Below are 11,659 nucleotides of genomic sequence, written 5' to 3' on the forward strand. Positions count from 1 at the left end.
GCCCGCCCCCCGCGGGGGGGGGCCCGGGCGGCCCCGCCGGCCTCGGAGCAGCCGGGAGCGCGGTTTCTGCCTTCGGGGCCCTCTCGCCGGGTTGGAGACCCAGGCCCGCAACGCCAGGCCCTGCCCTGGAAGCGCTCGCGGCCCGGCGCCTGGACTGGGGAGTTGTGAGTGAACGCGGACGGGGGCGGCGAGGTCGCGCGTGGGGCCCGTGCCAGTGGGTGCGGAGCGGCTTCTGTGGGGTGCCCTGGAAGACCGGCTGAGCCTCCCTTCGGGGTCGTTAATTCAGACTTCACTCCACGGACGTTGACCTGGCTCCCGGGTGCCGTTTTCCGCGCTAGCCCTTGGAGATACGGCCCCTGATGTCATGCAGCTCAGTTGGACGGGTTACCCCCAAAAGGGAGGATACGGGAAGGTTCAAGTCCACGAAGGAAAGTAGTGGCTTTTTCTTTTATTTCGCATGAATTGTGCCTAAAATGTGCTTTTAAACGGGGAAGGTGCTTTGAAGAGTTGAGCCGAAACGCCATCTGCTCGAGATTTAACTAATTGTTCTCTCTCTCTCTGGCTGTTGGACGCGCACCTTTCCGGAGGATGGGGGAGGTAACCAAGGTCCTGTGCTGTTACCTGAACTTGTGTGAACAGAGAGCCTCAATCTTTGCTTTCTAGCCCTCGGCCACGCCCAGCAAAGTGTTCGCTTACCCTGCGGTTCTTAATTCGTGGAGTTTAAGAATTCCGGGGGTGCTTGTCACAGTGGGGCGGATCTTCAGGACTGGGGTGGGGTCGGGGGGAGGCTGTTCAGGGAGATAGCCTGCGGCCACGGCCACGTGTGCCTGACGAGCACTTGAAATACGCCTAGGCCAGGTTGAGGGGTTTAAGGCTTAGTATGGGGTGGGTGATGCAAATACCTCACTATCGAGTTTTTAGGCTGATTGTATGTTGAGAAGATAACATTTGGGGTATAAGCCTGTCAACCGTATTACTAAAAGTCAGTCTCATCTGTTAACTTACTGTTTGTAATGTGGCTGCCAAAAGATTTTAGGATATACTTGTAGCTCCCACTATTTCTATCTACTGGGCAGTACCCGGTACCGCGCGCTACAGGATGGTTCAGGGACCCCTGGTGAGCATTCACAGGGTTAGATGTGACTCTGGAAGACAAGAATTTACGTGGGGGAAAAGCTTCCAAACATGGAGAAACATCCCTTTCTTCTAACAAAACCTAACATTTATTGAGCCTTAACTAGGTTCCAAGTTTCTTTCATGGGTAATACATTTGATTAGTGATTTTGGTAATGATGGACATGTAGGAACTGTAATTGTCACTATAATGCTGTTGAGAAATTGAGGCTTAGAAAGGTTAAGTGACTAATCCAAGGTTACACAGCAAAGCTTTGAATTAAATAGATATGCTGACTCCAGATTCTTAATCAGTGAATTCTACTTCCCGCTTGTCCAAGGCCACCGATTTCTCCAGTATTGCTTACTCAGTGCCCTAGTACTTTGTTTTAGAGCAAAACGTCTTAAATGGTTTTACCATCTTGGAACAGAGCAGCAGAGGTGGCGTTCTGCGCTCTTCTGCTCAAATCTGATCGTACAGAACTGCCTTCTCTCTGGAGTCCCAGCATTTATTCAGTATCTTGGGCACCTCTGCATACGTGAAACGGGATCCCAGTTGGCCACTCTGTGAGCTTCCTTCTAGGCTGTGGAGGAAGAGGAGCTAGAAGTAGTGGAGACCAGTATCCTGAGACCTTGGCTTGCAACTCCAGCACATTGTAGAAAACCTCGCTGCAAATGCTGAAGCTTGTTCTGAAGTAACACTCAGGACCATTTATCGAGCATATGCTAAGTCCAGACACTGTGTTAAACCTTTATGAGCAGTGTCCTCTAATTCCAGTGCCACACAAACACACTTGATTTTGGGGGAAAAAATAGAAGCATAAAGTTAAAAGAATTGCAGTGACTACCCTCATAACCACCACTTAGATGCTACCAGTCCCATTTCTGCCACATTTGCTTTATCTTGTTTGTAACTACCCATCAGTATTTTTGTTACATTTTGAAGTAAATTGTAACCTTTGGTATAACATTTGCATCAGCATATCATTAAGGCAGGTTGCATTTGCAATGACTGTTTTTTGTTTTTGTTTTTTTTAATGTTTTTTTTTTTTTTAAATTTATTTCTAGGAGAGAGAGAGAGAGACACAGTGTGAGCAGGGGAGGGTCAGAGAGAGAGGGAGTCACAGACTCTGAAACAGGCTCCAGGCTCTGAGCTGGCAGTCAGCACAGAGCCCGACGCGGGGCTCGAACCCACGAACCGCGAGATCATAACCTAAGCGAAAAGTCGGACGCTTAACCAACTGAGCCACCCAGGCGCCCCTGTTTTTTGTTTTTTTAAGTTTATTTATTTTGGGGATGCCTGGGTGGCTCAGTAAGTTAAGCGTCTGACTTTGGCTCAGATCATGATCTCACGGTTCCCCCGTGTCAGGCTCGGTGCTGACAGCTCAGCCTGGAGCCTGCCTCAGATTCTGTGTCTCCCTCCAGATTCTGTGTCTCCCTCTCTCTCTGACCCTCCCCTGCTCACGCTGTCTCTTTCTCTCAGAAATAAAGACTTTAAAAAAAAAAAAGAGACCGTTTAAAAAAAAAGTTTATTTTGAGAGAGAGCAGGGCAGGAGAGGAGAGAGAAGGAGAATTGCAAGCAGGCCCTGTGCTGTCAATGAGGAGCCTGATGCGGGCTCACTCAGAAACTGAAATGACCTGAGCTGAAAGCCTAACTGACTGAGCCTCCCGGGCACCCCATGCAATGACTGCTTTTTAAATGTTCATGGGGAAGTTTTATTTGTTTGCATTTGGGTATTAAATGTTTTGATGCCACCTGTCACTTTTGAAATGGTTTTTGCTTCCTGTCCTATCCTATGTCCAAAGTATCCTACAAGGAAATTACAGCAGTAAAACGAGATCTGACCACACCAGTAACCCTTTCAGGAGAGCCACACTCGGGGTTTTTTCTGTTCTGCCTGCACATGCGGTGCTGTGGAATCTCTGAGGGGGTGGCAGCGGGCTTCTCGCCACACTTATGAATGAACATGGGTCTTGTGCCTGCTGTAAAGTAACAGTGACAGGTGCCACCACCGTTTCCCTAAGGAAAAGACCACAAACTGAGGTGAGGGTCTACGTGCGGGGTTGGGACACCCCCCAGGAAGTGGGAGAGGCCCCTGTATGTTCCTGGCTTTGTGGACGCTCGCTGCTCGCTGTGTTCCTTGCTATCTTCTCGTGTGCTCACCTTTTGACTGCAAAGTGGATTTGCTGCCTTGCCAATACGTTCACTCTGTAAACCCTTTTATCTTGTTATTAGGCTGCACTTTGGCGTAAATTGCAATCGATTAGGGATCGTTTCTCAGACTCGAGTTAGAAGTGAGAGTTCAGATAAGTGAGGCCGCCATTGCTGCTTTGAACACCTCAGAAGGGGAGAATGGATTTATCAGGAGTGAAAAAGAAGAGCTTGCTAGGAGTCAAAGAAAATAATAAAAAGTCCAGCACTAGGTAATCCTTCTGTCAGATTTTTCTAGTGCTATTTGGGGGTGCTCAATACTAGGGACCCAGAGAAAGGGGAAGATTGGAAATGTCTTACATCCTACAGTGAAGTGTCCTAAGCCACAGACCATTTTGCTCTGTGATCACCTGGGATCTCTGTAGCCCTTTGGATCCCCTCTTGGGTAGTGTGTTTCAGGGCTTGGTCCCGGGGGGGCACGCGATCTCACACTCTTCCTCACCGTCCAGGGCTCCTTCTCCTACCAAACGCAAAGACCGCTCTGATGAGAAGTCCAAGGATCGGTCTAAAGATAAAGGGGCCACCAAGGAGTCCAGCGAGAAGGACCGCGGCAGGGATAAGACTCGGAAGAGGCGCAGCGCCTCCAGCGGCAGCAGCAGCACCAGGTGGGACCCGAGCGGCGGGGCCCGGAGAGCCACGCTCCTTTTCCTTCCGCAGAGCCTGCCTGCCGCTGTAGTCTTAATTATTTACGTAGAAAATGGTGAGATTGTAAATAAAGGCCTTAATTGCAGCAGACTGGTTTGGGGTTTACCCTGGGTCCATATGGAAGATGGTGTTAAAGAATGAGACACCCAGGAGTAGATTTTTCTCACCAGTGCTCTTTTATTTAGGTGTGGTTGCATTGCCCGAGCCTGAAGCTTTATTTTCTTCTTCACTTGAGCCTGAAGCTTGATTTTCTTCTTCACTTGACTTTCTTCTTCACTTCCAGGGCAGCTTGGTGTTCTGAGTTGCCAGGCTCTTTCTGTACCTCCCAGTAGGCAAGGCTTCTGTGTGGCTAGGAAGTGGCTCCTTCCCTTCCTGCCCCTGCCCAGTTAGAATGCTGTTTTCTGTCCCCGCCTAGGTCTTTGGCTAGAGAAGGGTGGGGTAGATAGCGTCCCCACCCCCTGGGGCAGCGGGGAGACATCAGTTCCCTCTTGGAAGCACGAGCACATGCAGGCTTATCTGCTGGGAGGCCAGGCCCCCGTCTGCTGCCGCCCATGACACCTCTGTGTCCCTGGCCAGGTCCCGGTCTAGCTCTACCTCCAGCTCGGGCTCCAGCACCAGCACCGGCTCGAGCAGCGGCTCAAGCTCTTCTTCCGCGTCCAGCCGCTCCGGAAGCTCCAGCACCTCCCGCAGCTCCAGCTCCAGCAGCTCCTCTGGCTCCCCAAGTCCTTCCTGCCTCAGGCATGACAACAGGAGGCGCTCCCGCTCCAAGTAAGCCCCCCTCCGGCACCAGCACCGGCACCGGCACGGCTCCTCACCAGGGAGCGCCTTCACTGGGGCTTGTGAGCCCTCAGGGCTGTAAAGTGACAGTAGTTGTTATAAAATAACCTGTAGAGGTGTCTTTCTGTCTCACTTGGATTTCTGAGGCAGAGATAACAGGAATATACATGAACTAGTAGGGAGATCTTCCTTACACAAAACAGGAGCAGTTAGCAGTCCCGTCCCACAGGAAAAAAATTTTTTTTGACCTGACAAAGTGATTGTTTTTGGCGTTTTGTTTTTTCAATCAGATCCAAACCACCCAAAAGAGATGAAAAGGAAAGGAAAAGGCGGAGTCCTTCCCCTAAACCCACCAAAGTGCACATTGGGAGGCTCACCAGGAATGTGACCAAGGTGAGGGGTCCCAGACCTGTCCAGTGGATGGGGGAGGGGGGTGTCTCTTCTGCCAGTGTTTTAAATGGAAAACCAGAGAAGCAGGCCTTTGCTGGAGGTGAACCGAGGACATGGGCTCCGAGGACACCGGCGGGAAGGATTGTCGGCTGGAGCACTGACTCCTTTAGCCGAGTTGTGTGTGAGAGAGACGCCCCAGGTGCCAAGCCTGTCATCGCGAGGTGACCTCTACTCCCACACGGGTAATCGGTGGGTCCGCCTCAGAGTGACCCTTCTTTCTTCTAGGACCACATCATGGAGATCTTCTCCACCTATGGGAAAATTAAGATGATTGACATGCCCGTAGAAAGGATGCACCCCCATCTGTCTAAAGGTTATGCGTACGTGGAGTTTGAGAATCCAGATGAGGCCGAGAAGGCTCTGAAGCACATGGATGGAGGTGGGTGACCCTCCCTGCACCCCCGAACCCCCTCTCTGCTCCCTGCACAAGTCTGGGGACAGCCCCACGGAGGGACCTTTAGAACCAGTTTCTACCAGCTCCCTGCCACTCTTGACCAGTGCATGTGTGTTCACCAAAAACAAGTTTATGAGATACTATTCTTGGAAAGTTTTCGCCAAAAATGAACACGTTAACATTTTTAGAATGTTCCAGTCTGTGACAACTTAAGGATTGAAAGACGGGGTCCTCTTCTACACTACCATGAATATGAATATGAGGCATTTGGCTTTTATAAGGCAGTGTTTTCTTTAGTCCTCTCTGAGAGTCATTTTCTGTTTTGCTGACGTTTCAGTGTTTTTAGGTTTGCTTTGCTGAATTCACACATGTTTACCCATTTCCCTGAAGCTTGTATCTTAATTATTTGTGACATTTCTAGCTTTTTCATATCGCAGAACGGTTTTGACAACAGTTGGGCACTTGTGAATAGTTTTGGATGGCTGGTTTTCGTCTTGTCTTCTTTAAGTCAGTGTTTTTAAGGAGCGTGGACTTTGTCTCCGCCCCAGCTCGCTGCTCTCGTAATCCAGGCAGCTGGAGCAGAGAGCCAGCTCCCCTACGGCACTGTATGTGCGGTGTCAGGCCACGTAGGGAAGGGTCTGAACACCCAAGAACCTCTGAGTCCTCGCAAGCTTGTTATCCACTGGAAACAGCGTGACGGCTTGATGGTTAGTTGCCCTTGAGCCCTGATGGAGCTTGGATACTAGGAACTTTCCTGAGCGCTAAGCTGGCTGTCTGCAATCTTTCAGATCCCTCTGAGGGGCACCTGAGTGACTTAGTCATTTGAGCGTCAGATTCTTCATTTCAGCTCAGGTCACGATCTCAAGGTTCATGGGATCAAGCCCTGTGTCGGGCTCTGCACTGACAGCGAGGAGCCTACTTGGGATTCTCTCTCTCTCTCACGTAGTTAGTCAATCCATTTGAAGTTTTTTTAGGAGTTCATCATGAACTGTGCCCACCTCTCTTGACCTTAATCATACCTTCATTTTAGAGACTGTGGAACGTGCACCTTTGAGAGCTAGAGCACTTGCTAAGAATTCAGTATACTCAGGCCCATCCAGGGTGTGCATGGTCGTAGCCCACATTTTAAGATTCTGGTAGGATTTGTGTGCGTGTCCACACGCTGTGCTGCGCCCTGTTGAGCGGAACAACGCCGCGCTGGCCCCAGAAGGGATGTGGGAAGCTTGGCCTTCCCTGGCAGCTGCCCAGAAGATAAATTTGTCTTCATTGCTGTATGGTTGGTGTCCGTGAATTCCTGCTTTTAGGCTGGCTTTGGCCATGGGCCCCATTTATTTAAGTCTTGTGAGTACGTTCTGAACACACATCCACACGCCCGAGTTATCCCCTTGATGCCCCTGCTACTTCCTACAGGGCTGGGGCCGAGAAGCTAACAGAGGGCGCATGAGGGCTGTGCTCGGTCCCCTGAGCAGGCCCTGAACTGGGACCGACGTGCGTGCTCCCTGAGGTTCCTAGGTCTGCGCCTTGGTCTCCTTTGCTTTTTTTACCCAAGGCCCTGAAGGTTCCTTGGGCCTCCATGCTCAGCCGCCTCCCTTTGCTGCTCTCATTCGATTACATTCAACCCAGCTGGTTTTGGGCCTGGCTGCATGCAGAGTCCCCTCCCGGAGGCGGTTTGTCCACAGTCTGAAGGCAGACCTGACGGCTGGGCCTCGTTTGGTTGTGTTCCCCCGCCCCGGAAGTCTTGTCTTCCTGCCGCGCCATGGTACAGTCATAGCTCGTCTAGAAACCTGGCTGTCGGGACCATCCCTCCCACCCCGTCCACTGCCAAGTTCTAAGGACCTGGTGGCCCATTGTGTCTCCGCAGCGGGTGTCGGGGAGGGGCCCAGGCCCCCCGGCCACGAGGCCACACCTCTTCCAGGGCAGTCCTTCTGGAGCTCTGACATTCTGCCCCATCTTGGTGCCGCAGGCCCCCCAAAATGCCCTCCCTCCTGGTGCGTGCCCCTCCCAGCATTTTAGAGGAGGCAGCTCGGTGCTGGTCCCACCTTCTGGCTCAGGTGAGGGTCCCCTCAGTGAGTGGGCTCCGCATCCGCTTGGACGTGCTTTCCTTGGATGTCGTGGGTCAGGTGCCTCGGCGCCTCGATGCGCTCCCCACGCGCTTCCGTGCCACGCACACGCTTCTGCGGCGCTCCTAGCTCGCCGTGCGCCCTGCTTACCACGGCGGGCCTGCGTGTGGCGTGGGCTGGCCTAGGGCACGCGCTCAGCCGCTATTTTGGGACGTGATCTTTTTTTCAACAGGACAAATCGATGGCCAGGAGATCACTGCCACGGCTGTGCTGGCCCCGTGGCCTAGGCCACCACCCAGGAGGTTCAGCCCTCCCAGGAGAATGCTGCCTCCGCCTCCCATGTGGCGTCGGTCACCCCCACGGATGAGGAGGAGGTAGGCCTGTTGGGAGTCCCCCAGGGGAGTGCTCGGGGCCTGTGCGGGTCTGTCTCCTTCAGCACAGCGTGATGGTGCTGGCCTCAGCCTTACCCGGCTTGTGGGCGGGAGTGGGACGGCGCCGTGGGGGGACGCCTGCTGGGGGTGTGGCCCTGCCGGCGGCACCAGATTTCCTGGGTCTGGGTCCTCTCCCCTTCCTAGCTAAGAGGACAGGGAGGCTCAGGGGAGGGGGGAGGGGCTGTTGCTGGGCAGAGGCCGGCGCGAAGCCCTCCTCTGCCGGCGGTGTTGAGCCACCCTGTGCACAGCCCTCAGGAAAGCCGGCCGTCAGGGAGCCCTCCTGGCTGGGAGCGTTGACGTGTAAAACGCCACAGAACGTCCCTTCCCGAGGGCAGCCGCGCCCTCTCACTTGCTCGTTCCTCTCCCCGCAGGTCCCGCTCCCCGAGGCGCAGATCCCCGGTGCGCCGGCGGTCCCGCTCGCCCGGCCGCCGCCGCCACAGGAGCCGCTCCAGCTCCAACTCCTCCCGATAAGCAGGGCCCCGGAGCTCTGCGTCCTGGAACTTCTGTCCCGTCCACTTCAGTTTGGTCACTTGTAGCCACGGGGGGGTTGGTAGGAGAGGACTCCTCACTCAGGGCAGGCTTCGAAGGCCGCGACTGAGACGTTTCCTCTGAAGGCAGAGTTCCAGCTGCGGGAGCGCTAGTGGCTTGGGGTTGTGCCTGTAAAGATGCCCAGCCGTTTTCTGGCTAGAAAACTCCCACGTCCGTAGTTCCTGAGAGTCCATTCAGCGGCACAGCCGGCAGGGACAGCGCAGGGCTCTGGGTGGCAGAGCGGCCCCAGCCTTGGGGGTGGGGGGCGTTTTTGATTGCCATGGATGGCTGGGGCCGTGCNCTCCTCCGGCATCTACAGTCAGGCACCCTGTGTTCATCGCCGAAAATGGTGGTTTTTACACGTGCTCATGCACACACCCTACATCCCACGGCTCCCTTCCTCTCTGAACTTGGTGAGCGAGCTGAGAGCCAGCTCCACAGGGTCACCACGGACCCCCCCACACACACCCGTTGTACCTGTCATTCACTGTGGTCTCCCAGGTTACCGTGGCAACGTGTACATTGCTCTTTTTTTTTGGCTTTTATTGTACAGTCAGTACTATACATTTGTTTTGAGTTTTGTAACTTGTAGCATTTTAGGCGCTGTTGTGTTTGTACTTTGTTGTGTAGAAAGAGGGGACTATGTTGAATAAACCAGATTAGACTGCCGACTGAGTACTGACCTCACTGCCTCCTTCCTGTCTGTGACCCCAAAGGCAGCTTCAGTTATAAGGGCACTTAAAACACACGGCCACAGTCCTACTTCCCGAGTCTGGGCCAGCAGAACCCCTGGTGGGTGCACGATTAGATGGCCATGAAATAATGAAAAAGCCGTTTTCCATCTCAAAAACTAGTTTCTGTTGCAATGAAGACTTGGAAACACTTAAGGTGTAAAAAACTGAAGTCTACTAATTCAACCAGCCCTGAATTGGGCCCTTGCTGTGTCCAGTGTTCAAGTGGGATGGTCAGAGCCAGGCCACGTCCTGCCACGCGGCTCAGAGGCTTCCTGCCCGGGCAGGGACACCAGTGTTGATCTCAGGGGCCCTTCTGAGGTTTGCGCCTGCAGGATAGAGCGAACAGAAGGTGCCCACCGGCGCCCTGCCCCCAGCGTGAGGGCGCCTGTTTCTGCCCAGTCTGCACCTGAACTACCGCTCACACTTGAGGCGCCCCCCGCCCCCTCCCACCTCACCCCCACGTACCCTTTTTAGTAGGTCTGCGGGTGGCAGTCTTGAGAGACGGCCCTGGTGTAATGGGCTTGCCTTCGCTGCAGCTGGGCGCTAGGGCTACTAGCCGCAGTCCCCCGCCACCCCCCATCTCGGGCTCCCGGAGTCGTGCAGTCACCTCCCCCCCTCATTCTCAACAAGTCTCAGCGACCTGATCTTTGCTCTGGTTGGTGGACGGCGTGGGAAGCATGCCAGCCTCCCGTGGGCGCAGACGTGAGTGGAGGGGAGCACGGCGTCCGCCTGCGGGTTTGTGGCCAGAGCCGGTCCCAGACGGCCCGTGCCAGGCTTCCCGACGCCGCCGCGGAAGCCCTCTCCCCTCACCCAACTTGGTCTCGGCCGTGCCCCGCCCTTGACACCCTACGCGTCCTGTGGGACTCGGCGGCGGGAGGCGGGCCGGGGGCGGGCCGTAGCCCCGACCTGGGCTGACCAAGATGGCGCTGGCGGTGGGAGCGCGCGTCCTGCCTCGCGCCCTGCTCCGTCCGTGTTCGNTCAGCCTAGGTGGTTTGAATGGGCGTTTTCCCCAGTTAAGGACGAAGATAAAAATGTTTTGTTTTGTAAAGTTTGAGGGATTGGCTCTTCTATCTAACCTGTTAAGTTGGAAATTGAAAATAATTGGAAGTATTTTAGAATAAAATGATTTTATTTTACGTTAAAATATTCCCGTGTGGCACAGAACCTAGCAGATGTTTTACCAGTTAAAGCCAGGAGCCACCCCCGCCCCCATCAGAGCATGTCTGAAAAGTCCAAAGGGGACAGAGAAGGTAGAAGAAGCGCCCTTGGAAGAGAAACCTGTGTCTTCTCTACCTGAGAGTGTTCCCGAGCTGCGTCCTGAGAAAGCTTGCAGCCACCTGTGGGCCGACTTTCAGGTTTTGGGGACATGCCATCCTCAGGCCTGTGAGAGGAGCTGGGGCGCCTCAGGGCCACGGCCTCAGCCCTCCTCCCCCCTGCCCACCCACCCTGCATCGGGGAGGTGCTTGTTCGCCCAAGCCCTCTGCGTTAACACGTGGAAACCTTCCCCCCACCCCCGAGTGTCCTCGATTCTGCTGGACCGGACTCAGGAAAGCTCCAGTCAGCCTCAAAACCTTCACCTTGAACCCAGTTCAGGGAGCTTGCTTCCAGGAAATCTGATCGCTTCTCACGTGTCCACATACATTCCTGTTGCCTGCTGCTAGTTAGTACTTGTACGTACCCCATAAACTGTGCGGTCAGAACAGCCCGTTTGCCTTCAGGGCTTAGTTCTCACTCCTCCAGAACCGTTTTATGTTCACCCTCAGGAGATTTCTGAGATCCTGATCAGAGAAATGTATCCTAAATGATGGGGCGCCTGGGTGGCTTAGTCAGTTAGGCATCCGACTTTCGCTTAGGTCATGATCTCGCGGTTCGTGGGTTCGAGCCCCGCGTCGGGCTCTGTGCTGANATTTAAGAACGTCAGCCCGCCAACGTGGCAAGCCTCTGTCCTTAAGCAAGAACCAGAGTCCCCAGTGCAGTTAGTTCCTCTTCAAATCTGGTCTGAGAGTCTGCTCTGTCCTCAGGAGAGTAAGGCTGGTTCCTACTCCCCTGGGGACAGAAGACTTGCATCTGGGGAAACAAGATCAACAGATAAATATTTTGCATGTTAAAGTTCACAGCCGTAGTAGCCACAAGAGCCTAAAGGTGGAACGAACCCAAGTGTCCACCAGCACGTGAACACACACTGGGTGGTCTGCACACGTGCAGGGAGACATTGGACCCCAGAGGGTGGGGCGCTGACCCCCCAGCACAGGCCGGCCAGGAGAGTGTGATGGTCGGTGAAAGAAGCCACCCATACAGTCACAGGTCGCATGCTT

At 54.2% G+C, this 11,659-nt stretch overlaps 1 protein-coding gene across 5 annotated transcripts in view; it reads left to right on the top strand.

Moving 5' to 3' along the window:
• RNPS1 (RNA binding protein with serine rich domain 1) overlaps window positions 1-8,636 on the top strand; it is a 9,231-nt gene extending 595 nt beyond the window's left edge. For 2 of the 5 annotated variants that reach the window (XM_077762616.1, XM_077762619.1), the window contains exons 2-8: window positions 3,350-3,537; window positions 3,775-3,930; window positions 4,547-4,738; window positions 5,038-5,140; window positions 5,423-5,576; window positions 7,884-8,025; window positions 8,454-8,636. In XM_077762616.1, coding sequence (XP_077618742.1) covers window positions 3,467-3,537; window positions 3,775-3,930; window positions 4,547-4,738; window positions 5,038-5,140; window positions 5,423-5,576; window positions 7,884-8,025; window positions 8,454-8,553 — 918 coding nt within the window. In that variant the 5' untranslated portion in view covers window positions 3,350-3,466 and the 3' untranslated portion in view covers window positions 8,554-8,636. Of the gene's footprint in view, window positions 1-39; window positions 165-195; window positions 607-3,349; window positions 3,538-3,774; window positions 3,931-4,546; window positions 4,739-5,037; window positions 5,141-5,422; window positions 5,577-7,883; window positions 8,026-8,453 lie in introns of those variants that run through there. The other 3 variants (XM_077762618.1, XM_077762617.1, XM_077762620.1) reach the window with 3 other exon arrangements.
• The last annotated feature ends 3,023 nt before the right edge of the window (window positions 8,637-11,659 follow it).

This window comes from Crocuta crocuta, unplaced genomic scaffold, assembly GCF_008692635.1.
Source record: "Crocuta crocuta isolate KB4526 unplaced genomic scaffold, BGI_CrCroc_1.0 scaffold234, whole genome shotgun sequence".
In the NCBI taxonomy this organism is placed as follows: domain Eukaryota; kingdom Metazoa; phylum Chordata; class Mammalia; order Carnivora; family Hyaenidae; genus Crocuta; species Crocuta crocuta.